At 36.7% G+C, this 22,307-nt stretch overlaps 2 protein-coding genes across 18 annotated transcripts in view; both read left to right on the top strand.

The window, feature by feature from the left end:
• SLC4A7 (solute carrier family 4 member 7) overlaps window positions 1-16,550 on the top strand; it is a 96,807-nt gene extending 80,257 nt beyond the window's left edge. For 8 of the 14 annotated variants that reach the window (XM_053669237.1, XM_053669239.1, XM_037135148.2 and 5 more), the window contains 4 exons: window positions 6,688-6,819; window positions 7,396-7,493; window positions 10,429-10,536; window positions 12,381-16,550. In XM_053669237.1, the coding sequence (XP_053525212.1) occupies window positions 6,688-6,819; window positions 7,396-7,493; window positions 10,429-10,536; window positions 12,381-12,462 (420 nt within the window). In that variant the 3' untranslated portion in view covers window positions 12,463-16,550. The remainder of the gene's footprint in view (window positions 1-6,687; window positions 6,820-7,395; window positions 7,494-10,428; window positions 10,537-12,380) is intronic. The other 6 variants (XM_053669242.1, XM_053669240.1, XM_053669245.1 and 3 more) reach the window with 1 other exon arrangement.
• Window positions 16,551-20,162: 3,612 nt separating this feature from the next.
• Window positions 20,163-22,307, top strand: part of NEK10 (NIMA related kinase 10) — a 175,034-nt gene continuing 172,889 nt past the window's right edge. Inside the window, exon 1 of one of the 4 annotated variants that reach the window (XM_053669250.1) lies at window positions 20,163-20,416. The gene's annotated coding sequence lies outside the window, so the exon portion shown is untranslated. The remainder of the gene's footprint in view (window positions 20,417-22,307) is intronic. The other 3 variants (XM_037135565.2, XM_053669247.1, XM_053669249.1) reach the window with 3 other exon arrangements.

Genomic DNA, 22,307 nt, shown 5'->3' with positions numbered 1-22,307 from the left:
TTTTTCTCAGACCTTGACACTAATTAATGACATTTTTGTGTTTTTAATAGTAATTATTAATATTAATAATTGACTATGAGGAAAGGAATAGCCCGTTTAAAGCCCCTGTGGTGTCTTGAAATATGAATTAGCCCTTTCTAGCTATTCAGCTAATCGTGTTCAAAAATACATTTGCTGCTTATTTTCTACATTTTAGTTTTTTAGTCTTTGAGATAAAGAAGGCCAGTTTGTGTTTTTAAACAACTTTAGTGTTTGGGATATTTATGGAATAACTACGATAGCCAAGTGTAAAAAGCAAAGTAACCAGAACAACTTCATTCTTTAATAGGATATTTCAATGCATCCTTTTCAGAAATTAACAGATCTAGAAGTTAAAAAATACTAAAGATTAGAAATGATTTTATTAAGGCAGTTACTATTATTCATGAAAGTATTGCAGAATATTGTATTTTGCAAGTAGAGAATATTCATCCTTTTGAAAATACCATGTAAGATTGGTTATGTACATGGCCATAAAAAATCTTAGAATTAAAAAGCTATGAAGATTATACAGGTATTATTTCCTTGTTACAAATTAATTATGAATTAACGAAAAGCCACTAAAGTAATCTTAAGTACTTAAAAATTAAATCTTGAAATAATCTCTGGGTGGAAGACTGAGTATAAAACCATTGTGAGGTATTGAAATGGAGGACTTTTAATCAATTCTGTGGGGTGCAGCTAAAGATACTCTCATAGGAAAACATATTTCCTTCATTGCTTTTATTGTGCAGGATTATTTAAAAATGAAACCAAGCTTTTTATTTGTAAAGATCAGTAATGGGTAAACTCCTCCCAAGCCAAAGTAAAGAAGAAAATGAGAGGGCACAATATACAAGAATAAGAAAGAGGAAAGATATATATAACCACAGCTGTGGAATGGATTAGAAAGATTTTAAGAAATATTACACGAATCTATAGCAATAAATTTGATCATCTGAAGTGGAGATCGATGAACTTTTCTGTAAAAGGTCTGATAGTATTTTAGTGTTTGTAGGCCACCAGAATATTATACAGGCATTTATATAACAAGAAATTGCCACAGATTTGCACTGATGAAATTAAAAAAATTATTGTACAATGCCACCTCCCCTCTTTGGGATATATTTCACTTACTTGGGGTTTGGAGATAGTGCTCATCATCATCATCAAATCAGTTCCAAGTGTTCATCTGTAAAGCTGTTCTCGGCACACACGGCAAACGGGTAGTGGGCTGATTTTAACCCAGGGCTGTGGTCTGCCTATCCCTGATCCAGAGGAAATGGGTTATTTCTATACTATCCATACATTTCCAGAGTTGATCCAAAAAGAAGTATAAAACATCTGGATATGTGTAACTCAGTTTCATAAAAGATACTTGAAAAAAGGTTAAAGATCAGTCCTGGGAGGACCTGGCCCAGATGGGTTAACTACTCAATTTAAAGGGCAGTTAATTCCAATACATTTTGAATAATTCTAGATCAAAGGAAAATATGGAAACTTCTGCATTGTTTTTTAATGAAACACTAGCAGCATTTTAATAGTAAAGCCCAGTAACATTGTATAAAAGAACTATGGTGCGTTCTCAATAGTATAAATGTAGAAAATCTTAAAATGTAAACATATAAGTAAAAATAGTGTCTCTATAAGTAATGTATCATGATTAAATAGATAGACAATGGTACTAAAGCATCAAGAATTATCAACATAATTAAAGATAGAAAGGTTTTTAAAAATAAAGTTCTTCATCACAAATGAAATTCCTAAGTGAGGTTTTAATTGGATTTATTGGTGACATTGGTTAATACAAACACAGGTTTCAAGTGTACAGCTCTATAACACATTATCTGCACACCGCATCATGTGTGCAACACCCAAAGTCAGGTCTCTTTTTATCACTATCTGTCTCCCGCTTTCTCTCTTCCACCCCCAACCCCCCTTTCCCTCTGGTAATCACCATACTGTTGTCCATATCTTTGTGGTGTTTTTCTTTTAAGAAGAAGAAAAAATACCACATAGATATTGTAAATCTATTTTTAAACAGGGTAACCCACTATTACTGTTGTTTGTGTATATTGAAGTTTCTGTGACATAAGATAATGTATTTGTAATAAAAGGAGATAACATTGTTTGTCAGTAATGTGATTATGTATCCATCAGTCCAAATGACTCAAACAAAAAAGACTAAAAGCCCTTATAGAATTATTAAGAATTTTGTTAGGGTGGGTAGATATTAGAACACATAAGTAGTATATAAGCTGTATCTTAATAGTAATGCTAAAGATGGAAATGGAAAAAAATTGTATTCACAGTAGTGACCAAAAAGTATAAGATATTTAAGACCAAATGAAAAGGGAAGACCTATGTATAGAAAAATACTTCATAATAATTTGTATTAGTTTCTTGGGTCTGCTGTAACAAAGTGCTACAAACTCATTGGCTTAAACCCCAGAGCTGTGAGACACAGAAATTCATTGTCTCACGGCTCTGGAGGTGAGATGTCAGGAGTCGGGTGTGGACATGCTCCTTCTGAAACGCATAGGGGGGGGCTCCTTTGTCTGGCCCTGGCTTGCGGTGCTTTGTTGACAGACTTTGGTGTTCCTTAGCCAGCCACCACGTACTCCTGTCTGCATTCGTCATCGCGTGGTGCTCTCCCTGGGTGCCACTGTGTCCTCACATGCTTGTTTTATGAGGATACCAGACATATTTTACACCAGAGGAACCCTACCTCCAAATAAAGCAAGATTCTGAGTGACTGGGATTAGGACTTTATCTTTTCTGGGGGACACAGTTCAGTCCATAACAGTATTGAAGGAAATAAAATTAAGACCTGAACTAATACAAAGATATGCCATGTTTTTTGTTTTGCAGACTTAGTATTATAAAAGTGTCACTTCCAAATAGGAAATCGACTCGAGTTTTTCTGCATGTGTGTTTTTTGTGTTGGGAGTGGGGTTTGGTGTCGGTGTGAACTACATCATTTTATAGCTTATAGAGACAAATAAATGCCAGAAACGGAACACAGGTGGACGAAGTGTGCTGTACTTTGTTTGGGTGTGGGTTACGAGAGTACACACATTTGTCAAAAGCATCACACTGTACACATGCTATTTTTCTATTTTACTATGTATACATACATATAAATTGTATGTTAATTAAAAAATAGTGGTAAATACCAGAGAATAACAAGACAACATAATTATAATTAAGAATTCCTGGCTGGCTCTGGGGGTGAGGGACTTGACTATTTCTATGTTGATACCATAGAAATAAATAAATATTTTGTTATTTCTATAACTGAAATATTTTATAACTAAATGTTTTTATAACTAAATATTTTAAAATTACTGTTAAATAACAATATGGAATTGACATAGAAATAGACTAATAGATATCTGAACTTAAGATTTAATGAGTTCAGAAGTCTTTCAGAATATATGAGAATTTATCACTTGAATACCATGCCATAAACAGATAATTTCACTGAAGGTGGTGATTCATTTATGTGGGAAAATTTGGCTATATACTGGGAGCTAAATAAGGTTGATTTCTTTATGTGATACTATATTCATAAAGAAATCATAAATGAATTCAGGATTTAAATGTCAAATTGTAGTAGAAAAATTTGAAGACTATTTATTGTAATCCAGTAATTGAGGGTAGCTTTTAAAAAATATTTTTTAATGTTTATGCTATTACAATCACCCCAGCATTTCCCTCTTTGCCCTCCTCCATCCGGTAACCTTCATTCCCTCCGGCAGTTGCTTCCCCTGCCCTACCTCCAGTTCATGTTCATGGGTCATGCAAGTTCTTTGGCTTCTCCATTTCCTATACTGTTCTTAACATCCCCCTGACTATTCTGTACCTGCCAATTTGTACTTGTTACTCCCTGCATCATTTCCCTCGTTTTCCTTCCCCCTCCCAGCTAGGAACAGTCCAAACGATCTCCATACCTGTGATTCTGTTTCTGTTCTGGTTATTTGCTCAGTTTGTTTAGTAGATTCAGTTGTTGATAGTTGTGAATTTATTGCCATTTTAATGTTCATGATTTTGATTATCATCTTTTTCTTGAGTCCCTTTAACATTTCATATAATAAGGGCTTAGTGATGATGAACTCCTTCAGCTTCACCTTGTCTGGGAATCACTTTATCTGCCCTTCCATCCAAATGATAGCTTTGCTGGATAGAGTAATCTAGGTTGTAGGTCCTTGCCTTTTATTACTTTGAACACTTCTTGCCAGGCCTATCTAGGCTACAAGTTTCTTTTGAGAAATCAGCTAACTGTCTTATGGGAACTCCTTTGTAGATAACTCTCTGCTTTTTCTCTTGCTGCTTTTGAGATTCTCTCTTTATCTTTAACCTTTGGCAATTTAATTATGGTGAGTCTTGGTGTGGGCCTCTCTGCATCCATCTTGTTTGGGATTCTGTGTGCTTCCTGGACTTGTTTTATGTCTGTTTCTTCCACCAAATTAATGAAGTTCTCTCTCATTATTTTTTCAAATAAGTTTTCAATTTATTACTCTTTCTCTTCCTTCCAAATAATTCAAATATTGGTATGTTTGAAGTTGTCCCAGAGGTTGCTTACCCTATCTTCATTTTTTTTTAGATCTTTTTCCTTATTATTGTTTTGACTGATTTTTTTCTTCTTTGTGTTCGAAAAGATTGATTTGATTCTCTTCTTCATCCACTCCACTGTTGCTTCCCTGTAAGTTTTTCTTTATTTCACTTAGTGTAACCTTGATTTCTGCCGAGGTCTTTTGTATGCTCTTGAAGTACCCAATGAATTCCTTGAGCATCCCAATAACCAGTGTTTTGAACTCTGCATCTGATAAATTGCTTATCTCCATTTCGTTTAGTTCTTTTTTTTAAGGTAATATCACATTTCTTTTTTTAAGATTTTAAAAATTATTTATCTTTAGAGGGGAAGGGAAGGAGAGAAATATCAATGTATGGTTGCCTCTCATGCATCCCTGCTGGGAACTGGCCTGCAACCCAGGCCTGTGCCCTGACTGGGAATTGAACCACAATCCTTTGGTTCACAGGCCCATGCTCAATCCACTGAGCTATACCAGCTAGGGCTTGTTTAGTTCTTTGTTTTTGAGTTTTGTTATGTTCTTTCATTTGGGCCACATTTTTTTGTCTCCTCATTTGGACAGCCTCCCTGTGTTTGTTTCTATGTATTAGGTAGAGCAGCTTTGACTTCCTGTCTCAGTAGCATGGCCTGTGTAGAAAAGTGCACTGGTGAGTTGGATAGGGCGGAGCCTTAGATAGTCAGTCATCAAGGTGGGGTGGACCATTTGAATCAGGTTGATGGAGTCTCAGACGTGGTGTCTCTACTTTGTGACTGTGGGAGGCATGGCTCTGAAAAGGGACAATGGCCACTGCCTGGCCTCTGGAGTTTTGTCCAGGAGGAAGCTGTCCCCTGGCACTCTCCCTGAGGCCAGACACTTCATTTCTACCCATATGCCACTGGTACCCTCCAAGCTGCTGTCTTGGTGCTAGAGCCCAGAGGAAGTGAGTTTTAAATCCAGAGTCCATTGCAGACCTTTGAAGAGGAGACAACTGAGAATCCCTCAATTTCTTCTGCTGCCCCAACCCCCACTGGTTTTTATATTCAGACGTTATGGGGATTTACATTCCTGGCACTGGAACCCTGGGCTGGGGGATCTGGTGTGCTATGGATCACTTGCTCCTGAGATAACCTTCCCGATTTTTATCTACCACACATGGGTGTGGGACTGTTTATTCGGCATCTCCACCCCTCTTACCCATCTGAGCGAATGTGACTTCTTTAATTCCGTGGTTGTCTGACTTTCACACGGCTCAATTTTCTGACAGTTTTGAGTGGTAGTTGTTTTGTAGTTTAGTTGTACTTTTTGGTGTAATTGTGTGAGGAGGTGAGCCGTGGGTTCCTGTGCCTCCATCTAGACTGGAAGTTCTGAGGGTAACTTTTCAAAGAAGATAAGGAAACCCAATTGTAAAAGAAAGAGATATATTTGACCATATAATAATTAAATGTTTATCTGACTGGCATAATCAGATTGTGAAAATAAGAAATATATTTGTAACAAATAAGGCAGATACCGTGTTTCTATCCACACTACACAGGACTCTTGTGAGTTCATGGACAAGTCATAAAAACCAATTTCCAAACAGGCAAAGGATAGGCAATAGAACAAAGGAACATCCAGATTGCCAGTGAACATTTGAGAACATCTTTAACCTTAGTAACAGTAAAAGCAGATTTAAGTAAAAACATATAATTTTCACATATATGATTGGAACCTGATGCTGGAAAATGGACTCTAGTACATTGCTCTAAAGATTTTTGGTTATTATCTGTACATATATAATGTATATAATGCAAAGTCATAAAAAATAAATCTTTTCTTACTGTGAAGATACCATGCTTAAACTGCTTTATAAGTTTATGCAGAGTGCAAGTGATTTATATAAGGAAAGGTTAAAAATGCCTTTTTTTTCTTTGAGCAGAAAGTTCAGAAACATACAGGTGACTCAGTTCCTGTGAAATAAGATGGTGCATGAAATCATATTAAAATAAAGTATATAAAGTGCTTATTTATGGTTAATAGATACTTTTCTGTCTTTAGGTGATACAGTTTATATGTTTTTAGATGTTACTTAATATTCTGTCTCCTACTTTTCAAGGTTCTTGCATTAGTCTTCATACGTAAACTCATGGATCTGTGTTTCACAAAGAGAGAACTTAGTTGGCTTGATGATCTCATGCCAGAAAGTAAGAAAAAGAAAGAAGATGACAAAAAGAAAAAAGAGAAAGAGGTAACAACACAAGAATTTTAAATTTACACCAGTCACTTGGTTAATATTTTATACCAAGAAGCGGGCACTGTTACGTCCACTTTATGGGAATCAACTCCTTTAGTACATCCTGAGAACCTTCCTGTTACAAAGTGTAAGTCCTTTTTTATTCCCAGTTTACAACAAAGGGCACTGAGGCAGAGAGACAGGTAGGGCACTTGTCTCAGACATGGTTTTTACCCATTTTACCAACCTGCCTCATCCATACTACTGAAACAAAAATATTTTTTAGGAAAGTACTTATCATGTGTATATTTAATTTCTGCTCAGTACAATTAAGCGGTAAGAAAATATAAGTAGTACAGAGTAATTGTACATCATACTCTATATAATCTAATGTAACCTTATACACACTTTAGGATACACTTTGATTTTAACAGCATTTTAATAATCTGTCATACGTAATGACAGAATGACTTTTAAGTAAACATCTTTTGACAAAATAAAAGTTTAGTTCTTACTCGTTAACTTGTAACGCAGAAGTTGGTGTGAAGTGTTCTGGGGGAAGTAATCTCTGTGTGTGTCCGTTCTCCAAAGGAAGCTGAACTGATGCTTCGAGCTGGTGATGAAACTGTTCACCTTCCATTTGAAGGGGGGAGTCTCTTGCAAATTCCGGTTAAGGCCCTAAAATATAGGTGAGTTATAACTTTATCCTGTAAGATGTGTTTTATATACATGTCAACTGCATGAGTAAGCTATGTAATGCTTCCTTAGAATAGTACTATCTAATTTTTAAAGGGCAACAAAACCCACATCCGGCGCATCAGCTAAAGGAGGGCATCAGGCACTTCCGTGCCTTCCCCTCGCAGGTCACAGGCAGGAGTGAAGAAGAAGCTGGACTTGAACCAGAGCCTTAAATTTCAGGGCCAAGCAGACAATACGTACTTGTTTTTCATCACTCTCTCAGTTTCAGTGAAGTTTAAGGTCAATACACCAGTCTCTGAATATTCCCATCCTCTCAGTAGTACAGCTGGGCTGGGCAGCAAACATCTGCAGTCCGTTTTCTAACAACCTTCCACTGTGCAGCTCAGTTTGGAGGCTCGGGAACTCTCCTAGTTTGGGAAGGTGTGATCCGACCACCGTCAGGGAAGGCTCATATTGTGGAAAAATAATTGTTTCTCATAGCACTTGTCATGTATGCTCTTGGTGGCTTGTTTTTAAATTTAAGTACTAACGGTAGAGGTTGGGAAATGTGAATTTTTGTGCAGTTTTAAAAGATTAAGACCCTGCAGTATTAATGTACACTTCTAATTCCTATTTCTACACATTTATTCCATTTCTGATTAGCTGTTTATAACAGAGAAATCAGTATATAGGTTTCTTCCCTGACTAGTCAATGAAAAATGTTTGTTGGTATTTAATTAATTTGCTTCAGCCTTTCTTTACTTTTAACAAATCTTTATAGTTTTGACAGAGGTCACGTGTGTTTGTACATGTTGATGAGTTTTGATAAATGAGTTTATTAAGTAGTTTTCCTTTGTGCATTTTACTATTGATTTTTAAAATTGGTATCGTCCCATGTCACCTTTCAACATGTTCCTTCAAATCTTTATGCACTTTAAATGCCACATCTTAATGATCCAACTGCAGGGTTAGATTCTGTAAAGGTTTGTTAGGTGAATTAATATATTGACTTTGTTGGTTGTATCGTACTTTTAAAAAGAATTAGGGAACTGTCATGATGGTTATTAGTGACACTGACAACTCTGTGGGGATTATTTACCACTTTCTATTGGTCCTGCATTAGCACTTTCTCAGTGTGGTTAGATATGATGACTCAAGGGGAGTTTGTACTTAACACAGATACTTAACAAAAAGAGTAGTTGTGTATTTATTTGCTTTTATTTTTTAAGTGAGGACATGAACCATGATTAATGCTGCTTTGTATAAAATTTGAGCGTCAAGGATTCCAGGAATTGGCTGGCCTGTTTATCTGCCAGAATTTTAAATATTAAACGAGCTTTGGATTACTTGCCATGAGAATCAATGAGATAATATATGATAGCATTTAGAAACCGTAAGGCCCAATAAAATGTGAAAATAATTTCTTCAATGCAAGACAACTTTTTTCCCATCTAGTTTTAGGGGGAAACAACATGTGTACTTGATTCAGAAAAGTCTTATTGTGTATTAATGGGAAAGTTCTTACTTAAAGGAGGACATTTTTTTTTCTTTTTAAGATTTATTTATTTTTAGAGAGAGGGGAAGGGAGGGAGAAAGAGAGGGAGAGAAATATCAATGTGTGGTTGCCTCTGACTTGGCCCACACTGGGGATCTGGCTCCCAACACAAGCACGTGCCCCGACTGGGAATTGAACCGGCAACCCTTTGGTTCACAGCCCACGCTCAATCCACTGAGCTACACCAGCCAGGACTAAAGGGGAGGACATTTATAAGCTAAAAAGTGATTCAGAAGTTTTTCCCTTCAGTCATTTGAAGTTGGCAAGTAAGTAAAGCAACATTTACTCAGAGTAGGCAGTGCCAAGTTGCGTGGCTGTGCCCCTGTGGATTTGGGTGTTCAGATTTTGTGCACTTTAAAAAACTGACCTAGGAAGCAGCCATTCCCAGAGACTCTACAATAATCATGTCACACTTTTTCCATCTTAAATTTTAAATGATGCTTGGATTTAAAGAATGCAGCGAAGCTAGCACTTCCTAAATGACTGCTGTTTGGTCATTCCTAACCTAGCTGCCATCACATTGATAACATCTAACCTGACATTTGTAGTTGTCGTTTGTTTTGCATGAAATGTTTTTGTTTTTTTTTTGATGAAGAAAGAGAGCTTGAAAATGTTTCCATTAACTTCATAGTGCTTTCATATCACTCCTGACTGATAGCTTTGAGTCCGTAGTGGTTTATGTATATCATCATCATCATTGGGTTTGGGGTCCTGAAGTAATGTTTGCGGTATTTCATGAGACACAGAGACATTTGTTCCTTATAATGAAAAGATACGGTATTTTGTTCTTTTGATTAATTTGATTTAAAGCTTCGATGCTAAAAATGTGAATGTCAGCAAAAATCAGTACTTATAAGCCTCTTTTTGTATTAACTATTGAAATATTTCAGAGTGGTTTTCAGTTTTAAAGGGTCATCTTTCACGTAATTCTTTTTAATGTTTTTAAGAGCTTTAAATAACAAGTATTTTTTAAAAACAAAAACCTTAATTTTTCTTCTCTACTTTGGATAGTTATTTATAATGAGATCAAAGTTTGTGTCGATTATAAAAGTTTTCTAATTGACTTGGCAGCATTATTTTCAAAAGCACATTAATATATTCTTTTATGTTATTTCAATAGTATACTTACAGCCAAGGCGATCATCTTTGGGCATCATTACCAATTAATCTTACTCCTAGTTTTGGTTATAAAGAAAGATGCATTTCCTCATGAGACCTTGTAACAGACCTCCATCATTCTGGTATCTTGCTAGACCTTGGTTTACCTTCATGGCAAAGAGTTTCCTCACTTTTAAGTTGATGAAAGCAAGTATTATATAGGTAATAAGAATGACGTTATTAATGCTTTTGCAAGTACTGAATACTAACCAAGAAGTGTGTTTGTTCTTCAGTGTTGATCCCTCAGTTGTTAATATATCAGATGAAATGGCCAAAACTGCACAGTGGAAGGCACTTTCCATGAACACTGAGAATGCCAAAGTAACCAGATCTAACACGAGGTAGCCAATTTTCAATTTGCTTATGGATAGCTGTTCAATAAAACCAGTACATTTAACCTAATTTGCATAATTTATGTTCTCCTTACTTAACACCAACTTTTTTCCTTTTTCTTTTCCTTTTTTTCATTTGCTTATCTATTATTTTTCTGGATACTGGAATCAGATGCAGATAGTGATTGTTTTATGTTTTTTAATTTATTGTTTTCTATTTGGAAAAATGTGAGCTATTTTTTAATAAAGATGAATATGTACCTATGAAAGCTGGGAATAGAAAAAAAGATCAGAAACCATATAAAGAAAGATAATTGCTAGGGATTAAGTAAATTCTGTAACTGGACTCCCTACCTCAGTCATACTCTCTGAGGGTCCAAGAAAAACATGATTTTTTTTTTGTTTTGTTTTAGCCTACAATTTCTTTCGTTGAGGTAAATGTTTGTTGGAGATATTTGGCAGAAATGTAATCCATGATATAAAGGTCATTCAGTATTATGATGGTCCCGTATATCACCCCTTTCATAACCCCTTTAACCTGTTTCTTGTTATGTGACTTTTTTTTTTATGTCAAGACCTGAACCTCAGGGATTCTAATGCGTTAATTATTAGCACTTTAATCCCTTAGGTCTCTAGGGAAATGAGGTAGAATCTTGTTGGGTACTCAGTCATTCCTTTTAAACAAATACTTATTTCGTGTATACTTTGTTCCCGAAACTATGTGGAGGGTCAATATACTCTGCTTGGGCATCAGGTGCAAACTTTTCCAGGCAAGCAGTCACGTAGCTGTTTCTGTTTACCTACTGTCTTTCTGGCCACCATCTTTTGATGATAATTTTGACTAGGTTTTTCTTATTCTTTCCCCACCTCCTTTTAGAAAGTTGCTCCTACTTAATCTCTATCATTTTTTTAATATTATCATTTCTTGAGTTCTAATTTCTAACTCGTTTCCTTTATTCACTTCTGTCTTAGATCTCAAAGTTTTTTAAGTTTATGTCTTTGTCGTTTTGGGTTATTCCATGCAGCCAGAATTTCACTAAGTACTCTTACTCCTAATTTTGTACTTCCTTAGCACCCCTGGTCCAGATTGTTGCTATAGCTCTGCTACCTATCTTACAATAATGTTATAGGATTCTTATACTTCTGTGTCTCATTTAGGTTGTCTGCCAATTCAAAATCAAATGGGAAGAAGGAGAGTGTTTGGGTTATGTTGTTTAACAGAAAAATTTTGGGGGGATTTTTGCTTCAGTTTTATTTGTAGAAGGCAGCAAGGCATGGTGTGTTTTTATACATCAAAAATTTTCAAAGCTCAGATATTCATGGGCTACGTTAAGTCAATTAAATCCATATGCATGGAATTATTGTATTTGATATTAACTTTCAAAAATATAATATATGTTTTGTTCTTATTTGTGAACCAAATTTGGGGAAAGGTTATAAATTTGTTATATTTTTAGGAAATTTATTTGATACTTACCTATATTAATAAAGATTGATTTTTAATGGAATTGTCAGTGAAGTAAGAGTCTGGGGCTATAACTATTCATGTATTAAGTAAAACTAATGAATCAAACATTATCATAAACTAACCAGTTGAAGAAAATTTCTCAGTTGTAAGAAAAACATGAACTTCAGTGAGAAAAATCTCCTCAAAAACTAAGAATTTTAGGATTTGCCTTTCCAATTAAGTTTACTGATAGGAAAAGAAAGCAGTAAAATGATAATATCAGAACATTTATATTATTATCAATAGTTATCTGAAGGGCATATTATGAATACTTATTTTTGGCCATGTTTAGAATTTAATATGTTCATTTCAAAAATCATTTATTCTCATTCTTTGTTTTTAATAGCCCTGAAAAACCTGTGAGTGTGAAAATAAATATTGAAGATGAAGCCACAAAGAAATATATGGATGCTGAAACTTCATTATAGGATTGAACCAAGAGGAATTATATATACACACACAAACACAGATTCATATATATAATGTGTGTATTTCATGTCACTATATATAACAATATTGTATGTCATGCTATTTATGTGTGACCACAGGGTTTTTAAAGTAGTGTCTGAAATTTGTTAGGGGCATCATGGGGAATGTGTATATAATGGAATGGCCTTTTAGGAGTGAGGTACATGGTTCTTACTTTTCAAATATTTATGCTGTTGAAAATTTTTTCCTTTTCTGCAATAGGAAGATGTGGGGAAATGTATTCAGTGTAGTTTAAATCTATTTGTTTATCAGTGACAATTCATAACAACCTTAAGTGATAGATACTTTGTCCATATATGATTTTAACTTGCGTTACTGAAGTTTTTCACATATTATGTCACTTCCATGAGTGCTTTTTTGGGAAGAACAGGGAGTCTTGATGCCAGTGCTGTGGGGTAGATGGTAACATGTTGTGGCTTCTCTGTGTGTGTGTGTGTTTCATTTATGTAGGTGTCCATCCTGTTTCACAAGCTGTAGGAACTTTTTCGTTATAGAGCTACAACAGCGGAAACTTTCTAGTTAGGAACTATAGTTTTGCCCTTTTTGTTTTAGAAATTTATTTTAAATCTTAAAACCTCCACATTTTAGTTTCCATTCAGATAGACGAGTAAAACTGCAGATGGTACATAATTTAACCCCCCACAGCAGTCATAATTTTAGAAGCTATACAATGCCAATTACGGTAAATTTGGTTGCCTTTGCAGAAAACTTTTTCTGAATTCTGCACTTCATTAGAGCCCAGAATGCTAACTCTGTTCTCCGCCTTTGCTGTCTTTTACTTAAAATATAGTTTAGTTTGTATCAGGTTCAATGTGTTGGATTATTTTTTCTATTACAAATAGTATGACTAAATAATCAGGAGTCAGAATTCTCTTAAATGTATGATCAGTATTACTTTATTCTAGTAAGAATTACCTTTCTGTTTTGTTTTCTGTTAATGTTCTTTCTGTTGTATAGATAATATTTAATAGATTGTTATCTGTGATTCGATTTTAAAATATTTTATTTATTTTAATGGATATGATGCTTAAGTATTATACAAACATTTGAAAAGGTAACAGATAGAGAGTAAATCATTAATGTAAATAGTTGGTGCTCATTTGCATTTACAGTTTATTATCTGAAACAGTTGACAGATTTTACATCTTTATATAAAGCACTGCCATATTTGTATTTTAAAAGGAATTGAGACATTTTATGTATAGCTCAGATTGATGGCTTTCTGTTTTGTGTAGTTGTTACTTAGTTTTTGCTTTTCTGGGCTGCCTTTAACTTCTAGCCAGCAGATCTTTTTAGTCATCTATAATATACTCTTAGCACCACATTAAATAAATAAATGTGCTTGTTAAGCCTGTAGGACTGGATGAATGGGGTTGTGAAGCTAATTTGGCCAAAGGCTAGTTTACTAAAAAAGAGCCGAGTATTGAGAAGCCACCAAGATAATGGAAAATAGTGACATGAATATTAGGATGAAAATATTAATGAAATTACAGTGCTCCCTTGAATCATTTGTAATTTAAGTATAAAAGTATGCAGAATGATCTAGAGGAGTGTGAGAAATGCCAAAAGCTGATATTGTAGCGATTCTAAATGTTTTTAATCTATTCTAAAATACTTAAGAATTAGTGTAATTTCCCCATCTGAGACCACATGATCAGATTCTAATTTAAGTAACAGATTTAAACTTGTCCCTCAGATGGGAGGTTGCAGATGTGGCCACTTCTAGGGAGAAAAGATAGCTGGTATCATCTGGTACTGCCTAAAAAAGAGACTCTATTGACAATTGATAATAGAGTGTTTTTACCCATGGTGCTTGTTATTGTTTTTGAGCTTCCGTTGAAGCGATTCCTTTTTATTCACAACAGCAGAATCATTTCCAAAGACCCCAGTATTTGCTGCTGTATTTTGTAAACTCCCCTGATGTACCTGAACAGGAGGATTTCCTCACATAATTTCCTTATGTCTGGACATCACAGGGTTATTAACAAAGTTGCTTATTTTATAGAAAGTGATTTTAAAATTTAAACCGAAAACTACCTGGGATCATAGTGTTTCTGTGATTTTATTTAATTATGTATAGTGATTGTCCAGTGCCAGAAAAACCACAACTTGCAAAATACTTTGCACTCAAAATGTTTGTAGTGTATTTCTAATTTGTTTCATGGTTTCTATTTCCTTTTGACTACTTGACGTAATACAAAATGATTTGATATGACTACTCCACTGAAAAGCGAAGGTAACTCATGTTGAAGTAATTAACTGCTTGTTTTGTACAGTTATGCTGTTATTCCACTGTTTTTGAATAACAATCATGGATAGCATTCATTGCAAGACAGTGAAAAGTGTAATTTACTACATACATTGATTCTTAAATGTTGCCTTAAATACTCGTGGGTGGAAATGAGCAGTAGTAATTGCTGTGTACTGATTTACCTCAAGGTGCAAAATAATTAAACCTGTACATATTCTATTCACAACATAAATTCATAGCAACAGCCCTGCACTTTCTTAGATGCCTTGGTTTCCAGGATGGAGCTCAGTGCTACTGAATGCCCGGCCCCAGGGCCACCTCAGGATCGGCTTCTCTCCACCCTATTTTATTTATTTGTAGATGTCTGTTTACAAAGACCACAATGAATACTGATGTAGACCATCTGAAATGGACTTTTCCTTTGGAATGCTATTTCACTCTAAAATAGCAGCTTTTGAGCAAACAATGGACTAACTTCCTTATGATAAAAGGATGATTCTGTCCATTCTCTAATAATATTAGATACGCCAGGTGAAGCACACAGTCATTCTAACAGATGTGTGTGTGCAAATGATTTGTCAAATCACACATCCTCCTAAGTTGTTTAAAAGAGCTGTGGCGTATCAATGTTCACATTTGCCAAGCCTTCTGTAACACATGTGGGACAGCTTTGTTTGTGTCCTAATGCATGTGGTATGGAGATGTCTGTACCACTTAACATTAACTTCAGTTTTTTTCATCCAAAACATTTCTTTTTCTTTCACATACTTAAAATTTATGTATGTATATAATAGCTTTCTAGCTTTTTTTCCTTTTTCAAGGATAGGCTCAAAATTCTGTAAAAAAATGGTTTCTGAAACTGAGGTATGATACCAGAGCTTACTGTATTTTTAAGGATTATATCATGTGCATTGGTTCTGTAAATGTGCCCAAGAGCTTTACCTGTGATACTGTTTAAAGTGCTCAGATTTCAGATGTACAAGCCATTGCTTATAACATTGCAATTCAAACATGTTTAATGTATTATTTATGTAGATCACACCATCGTTATTGTGTGCAGTACAGATATGGGAAATGTCTTTTGGTTTAGTCCAACAATTATTTATTTTTTAGAAAGTAAACTTCAAGACTTTAGGGACATTCAAAATTTAAAATAGTTCAGAATTAAAAGTTTGGCAGTTTAAAGGTTTTTTTCTTTAACTTTTCAAAAGGTAATATAAGTATCAGTAATAGGAAAACATATACTTGGAATCATCTAAAGATCATTTTAAAAGTTTAATTTAATCAGCACCTAGTGACTTCTACAGTTGACTTAGAGTAATTGTTAAACCCCAGTTGTTTTTAAAATCGGATTTCTGTGCATTGATTGATTTTTGTGTTGTGGCTTTTCTTTTGTTGCTTTAATAATAAAAGGTTTCTTTTTTCTATATAGGGGGGTTATCTTCCAATGTTTACTATGTTTAAATAAATAGAAATTGAATTTTATGGTTCATTTATATAATATTTGATAGCTTGGTATAATTTCACAGTATAATTCTAATTTTTATGACTTTTATAATTATAATGATAATATTTTCTTTTGTAATAAAATCCAAAGTAAATTAAAACATTTAAAATGTAGAACTGATATTTTTCATTTATATGAAGTACAAGTCTCTACCACGTCTATAATGTGAATGACCCTGCCTTTTAAATTTGTTTTATAATTGTTAGAAGAAAACTATTTTTTGGAGATGTTTCTGAAGTTGAAAGAGCAATAAAAGTCTACTGAATTAGTTGTTGGGTAGCCTTTCCTTCGTGCTTTGATTGTTAGAAGAGCTGCTGGTCTTTCTCATGAGAAAGGGTCGGGGATGGAGGAATAGAAGTGATTTCTGGGTCCTGCCTCCTGATACTCAGATGCCCTGATAAGCAGGAGAGAGAAAAGAGAACAGAGGAGATGAGGAAACAAAGTAGTGTGTATTCACAATGGCTTTTCAGTAATTAACAGATATTGAAATTGGAGTCCCTTCAGATGGGCTGGTCTGTTACTTTCCCTATTTTAAGACACATCTGTTTCAGGTAGAATTTGCAGAGTGAGGCGTAATGAGCACACATCACTTTGCATGATGTGTAATAACCATGTTAGTACCGAACTTGCACATCTCAAGGCTTGTTTCCTTTGATTTGTTTTTTAATGGCTAATTTTACCATGAAATATTTTAAAGGATAGCAAGTGATGGGTCTCCATTTGTTTTCCACTTGACGTGCATGTAGTGCCCTGTTTTCTGCAGTGAAAGCTGATACTCTACCATGAATTTGGTGACCTTCGGGAGTGTGGTGGAGAAAGGGACATAGGGTTTTGGGAAATTTCACTTGAAAACTTTAGTTACATTTATTTTATGAAAAAAGTAGTTTTGTTAGTATTTCCATCTACCGAACTTTAGATTTTTTTAGCAGGGGAAAGAGGAAATAGTTTCTTACTCATTTTTGTTGGAACTTGCACATTAAGGCATGTTTGATCTCTTGAGGATCAGTTCTGTTGTTGATTTTTACATTTCTCTCTGCTTTAAACAAAAACATTCCTGTTATTTGGAAAATTTTCCTTTGTCTCTGCTGTTCATTCAAAGCTCAATTTAAGCTCTGCTTTTTCATCAAATTGTACTCAATCTTCTGCTGTCAGTCTATAAGATCATTCTCATTCCTTACTGAAAGTAGGTTAAATTACCCCCCGTTTTGTCCTACACCAGTGGTTTAGGGGCATTTTGGAAATTTTGGGAAGTGTTTTTGTCTTGTTGAGTCTATGCTGAGTATCTGTTTTAATACCTAATCAAGTTACTTTGATTTGTTCTTTACGTTATAGTTATTATGCTGTTTTACTAGTGAACTATGTAATTCATATCTGTGAATTCATTTCCGAATAGTATAAAGAGTATTAAGAAACACAATAAGGGGATGGTAGGTCTTATGGGTTTGTGCCCTACCACATAAGGCCACAGGCAGGACCCCTTTGAGGTACTTCCCCATGTCATAGAGCCCACTGTGAAGCCACGCCTGGTGGGGATGGTGCTGTACCTCTCCGACAGAAGCCATGTCTCTTAATCTATGCAATTCTGTTATATTCAGGGAAGGCCAAAATATTAGTCTTTCTTTTCTTTCTTTCTTTCTTTCTTTCTTTCTTTCTTTCTTTCTTTCTTTCTTTCTTTCTTTCTTTCTTTCTTTCTTTCTTCCTTCCTTCCTTCCTTCCTTCCTTCCTTCCTTCCTTCCTTCCTTCCTTCCTTCCTTCCTTCCTTCCTTCCTTCCTTCCTTCCTTCCTTCCTTCCTTCCTTCCTTCCTTCCTTCCTTCCTTCCTTCCTTCCTTCCTTCCTTCCTTCTTTTCTTTCTTTCTTTCTTCTTTTCTTTCTCTCTTTTTCTTTCTTTTCTTTCTCTCTTTCTTTTTCTTTCTCTCTTTCTCTTTCTCTCTTTCTTTCTTTCTCTCTTTCTCTCTTTCTTTTCTTTCTCTCTTTTTCTTTCTTTTCTTTCTCTCTTTCTCTTTCTTTCTCTCTTTCTCTTTCTTTCTTTCTTTCTCTCTTTCTTTCTCTCTTTCTTTCTCTCTTTCTTTCCTTCTTTCTTTTCTTTCTCTCTCTCTTTCTTTTTCTTTCTTTCTCTTTCTCTCTCTTTCTTTTTCCCTCCCTCCCTCCCTCCCTCCCTCCCTCCCTCCCTCCCTTTTCTGTCTCTCTTTCTAGGAGAAAGGTGGGAAGCACACTCATTATTCTGATGAAGAGAAGAACAGCAAAGTCCTTTTGTCTCATTGTTTAGTATTTTAAATGTGTGTAGAGAAACTGTTTCTATTCAACGTCAGGCTGCCTGCCCCCGTGAATTGTTTTGTTTTTTGATCGGTAACATTCATCCCACTGGTTTTATGACTCTCAAGTTTTAATTGTCATTTGTTCTGCTGCATCTACCTGACTGGCTTTTATCTCACCTTTCTATATTCCCAAAATGGGACCTTACTATTTTAGTTTTAAAATATATTTTCAATGACCAAAACCCACAATGCTATCATCCCACTGAGCCTACTTTTTATTATTCAAGGCAGAGAAACAAAGGAAGGGTACACTGCATTCATTTTAAATCAGGTTTTGGGAGATATAATCCCCACACTAATTGACACACTGGTGGGTGTTTTGAGCGATGGATGACATTAAGAGGCGATTGAAGAGGTCCTACACTTGAAGTTGTCAGGAGACTCATCACGGTAGACTGCCCGGTAGATTCAAACAAGGCTCTACCCTGCCACCTCACTTTGCCATGTTGGGCAACCTAGACAATTTCTTGTGTCTTTATGTACAACTCTAACCTGGAATGAAGAATAATGACTACCAGGTGATGTGAATGACGAGCACAGGGAAAGAATTAGGAATACTGCCTGGCACAAAATGAACACACAATATATTTCCTTTTTCCCCCAAAGGTCTTATGATGTTAAGTATCTTTTTAAACTTTATCTAATACAATAAAATTTTTTTAAAAGACCAGAGGGGAGGGAATTTCAGGGGAAAAGGGGAAGGGTTTGCAGGAACAAGTATAAAGGACACATGGACAAAAAAGGGGGGGCGTGGAAAGAGGAGGGAGGTGGGGAGCACTGGAAGGGGTGGGTCGGAATGGGAGGAAAAGGTGGAAAAGTACTTGAACCACAATTAAAAGTTTTTAAAAAATAAGAATTTTCAGACTTTCACAGAAGGTGAAGACACTTGCCCAAAGCCACAAAACTAGTAATTGGTGTACAGTACATATATCCTGAGTCTCAAGTCACTCTTTTTCACAACATTTTCATGATTGAAGCCTGCAGAGAACTTGAATCACTGTTTTCATGCTATATGGAAGCTATTTAGCATGTAGCATTGATCCTTTTCAAACTAAAACTTTGCTTTGGGTGAGAATTGATGTTTTTTAAAAAAGATTTTTAGAAAGGGGGTGGAGAGAAGAGGGAGAGAAACACCGATGCGTTTGGTTGCCTCTGGCTCGCCCCCAACCAGGGACCTGGCCACCTTTTTCCTAGACTTGGAAAGAACCAGCCACCTTTCCGTTTGCAGGACAACGCCCAACCCACTGAGCCACACCAGGGAGAGAATTGATTTTTGAGTAGCAATTCCTGAAACGAAACATCCTAAGATGAAGCTGCTCTTTCACACCCATTTTACTGCAAATGCTAAAAGCTGGGAACACCAAGTCCAGAAATATCCACAGCGTTTAGGACACCTGTTGACGGGCAAGTAGCTCTAGATCTAGGTGAAGTGGCAGCAGCTCCCAACTCTAAGCTTGCAGTCCAGGGGCTGGATCCTACGCGGTCTGTGGTTGCTACGGCAACACAGGCAGCGTCACCTGTAGCTAAGTCGCTCGGCACGAGGCAGCACGGCTGTTCCTGATTGGCTGTGGCGCCCCGGCGGGGAAGAAGGAGTGTTGGCATTGGCTCAGCCAGCGCCGGTTGGTGGCCTAGAGGAGGATTTGATTGAAAAACCGACGGTGCAGCTGGTACTGGTGCCCCCGAAGTTGCGGGGCCCAGGAGTGGGCTGGGGGTAGGGCAGGACGGGTTCTCCTATCCGGAGCAGCGGGTGACAGCCGCGGAGACGATGAGAAGCACGCTTTAGAGGTTGGCCTGCAGGAGGGACACTCCCTCCAGCGCGGTGAGTGGGGCAGGAGCGGGCATTCCCCCGGGCCAGCGCGCGGTTTGAGGCACGGTCTCCAGGGAGGTGCCCACAGGTCCTTGTGGAGCATCCCGAAGCCTCGGGAGTCAGCTTCACTCAACAAGGGCCAGGGGCTGACAGTGCAGGCTGTTGTGGGTAGGTGAGTCCCTGTGAACCGTTCTCATAGCAGATGGGTTGGTGATGGGAGGATGGGTGGTGGGAAAATGCCATCAACGATGTCTGTTCGATGAAGTAATTATTCTGGTTACATAGAACCGGAGTGTGTCTCTTCCAATCTGTCTCCACGTCTCTGGAGAATCAATCATAAACCCATAAGGGTGTCGCGTTTCTGTGTTCCCCAGATATGATGCTGACTAGCTTTTCTGTTCCACGTGGGTGAGCCCGTCCACCTCCAAGCCTAGTATGTTTCACTAAGTACGAGACTCCCAAATCCAACTGCCAGTTAAGTCTACACATGCGCGACCCTAAACTCCATCTCCCGCCACTCCACCAGACTACCTTGTCCTTGGGTTCTCTGTCTTGGGCACCACCCATTCAGTTACCAAAACCACGTTCTGTACAACCTCTTCGACACTATACCATCTCTTCTGCATTTCCAGTGATTGCCAAGGCTATACCATCTTAACAGGTGTTAATTCAATTCTTAGATCATCATCTCCATTCTAACTATTTAGCAATTTCCACCAATTCCCTGCTTAAATCCAACAACTATCCAGTTTCCCTGACTCCTTCTGGCCCTGTCTAATCCATTTTCCCCACTATTTTAGACAGACCTTCCTAAAAACCATATAAGGGCATTTCACTTCCTGCAAAGGTTCAAAGCCAGACTTTTTAATGAGATTTAGTTCCATGTTGTTGTTCCCAGAACATGCCACATTTTCTCCCGTGTGTCATAATTTCACCTGTAGCTCGCACTGCCTGCAGTGGACTCTACTTTTTGCACCGTCCGCAGCTCTGGTCTCACTCCCCAGTCATTCTCTCTGTGTGTTGCCTGATTGCTTTTCTGCTCCCTGCTCTAGATTCTGTCTGTGGGGGCAGAGGCCCTGTTTATTTAACCCACCGTTTGTTGTCTCTGTCACGGTACCATGCACATAGCAGGGGGTTCAAGAAACACTGCTTAAATACATGGGTCTCTAAAATGAGAAAGTATGTTTTCCACAGCATCCTTATTAATTCCAGAAAAGTCAGAAGTAACTTCTGCCCTATGAAGCTCTTGCTTATAAAAGCTAAATGTTGAATTTACAGCTTTTACTTAGATTTTGACACCCTTACTAGTTGGAAACTATTTCAGTTCATAGGTCATATTTCCTACCATACTCATTAGGGTGATAGCTATTAGTACATGGCAGAGATTTAAAATGGAGAACAAAGAGAGAGTACGTTGCAGTTTTGAGGGCAAGCTTCAAGTCAGACAGTCATTGAATCCTGTCTCCAGCATTGTAGCTCTGCGGCCCGTAGCAAAGTAGTCTTTAATCAGCTTTTTTATCTGTACAATGGGCTAGTATCAACACCTACCTCATGGACTGTTTTGAAGACTAAATGTGCATAATCCATATCAAGTGCACAGCGCTTTAGTCTTAGTTTATCTTAACATGTTTAAAAATGGAAACATTCACATGGATGTTTATTCCCAATTGCCAACATCTGCAAACTACCAAGATGCCCTTCAGTGGGTGAATGATACATCCAGACCATAGAATATGATTTGGTGAAAAAAATGAAATGTGACACCATGAAAAGACATGAAGAAACCTCAAATGTGTATTTAAGTGAATGAAGCCAATCCGAAAAGGCTACGTATTGTACTATACGATTTCAGCAATGTGACCTTTCTGGAAAAGGCAAAACTATGGAGACAAAAGATCAGTGG

Source organism: Artibeus jamaicensis, unplaced genomic scaffold (genome assembly GCF_021234435.1).
Source record: "Artibeus jamaicensis isolate MK-2021 breed Jamaican fruit bat unplaced genomic scaffold, CSHL_Jam_final contig_519, whole genome shotgun sequence".
In the NCBI taxonomy this organism is placed as follows: Eukaryota; Metazoa; Chordata; class Mammalia; order Chiroptera; family Phyllostomidae; genus Artibeus; species Artibeus jamaicensis.
This window is presented reverse-complemented; position numbering and strand designations above follow the sequence as displayed.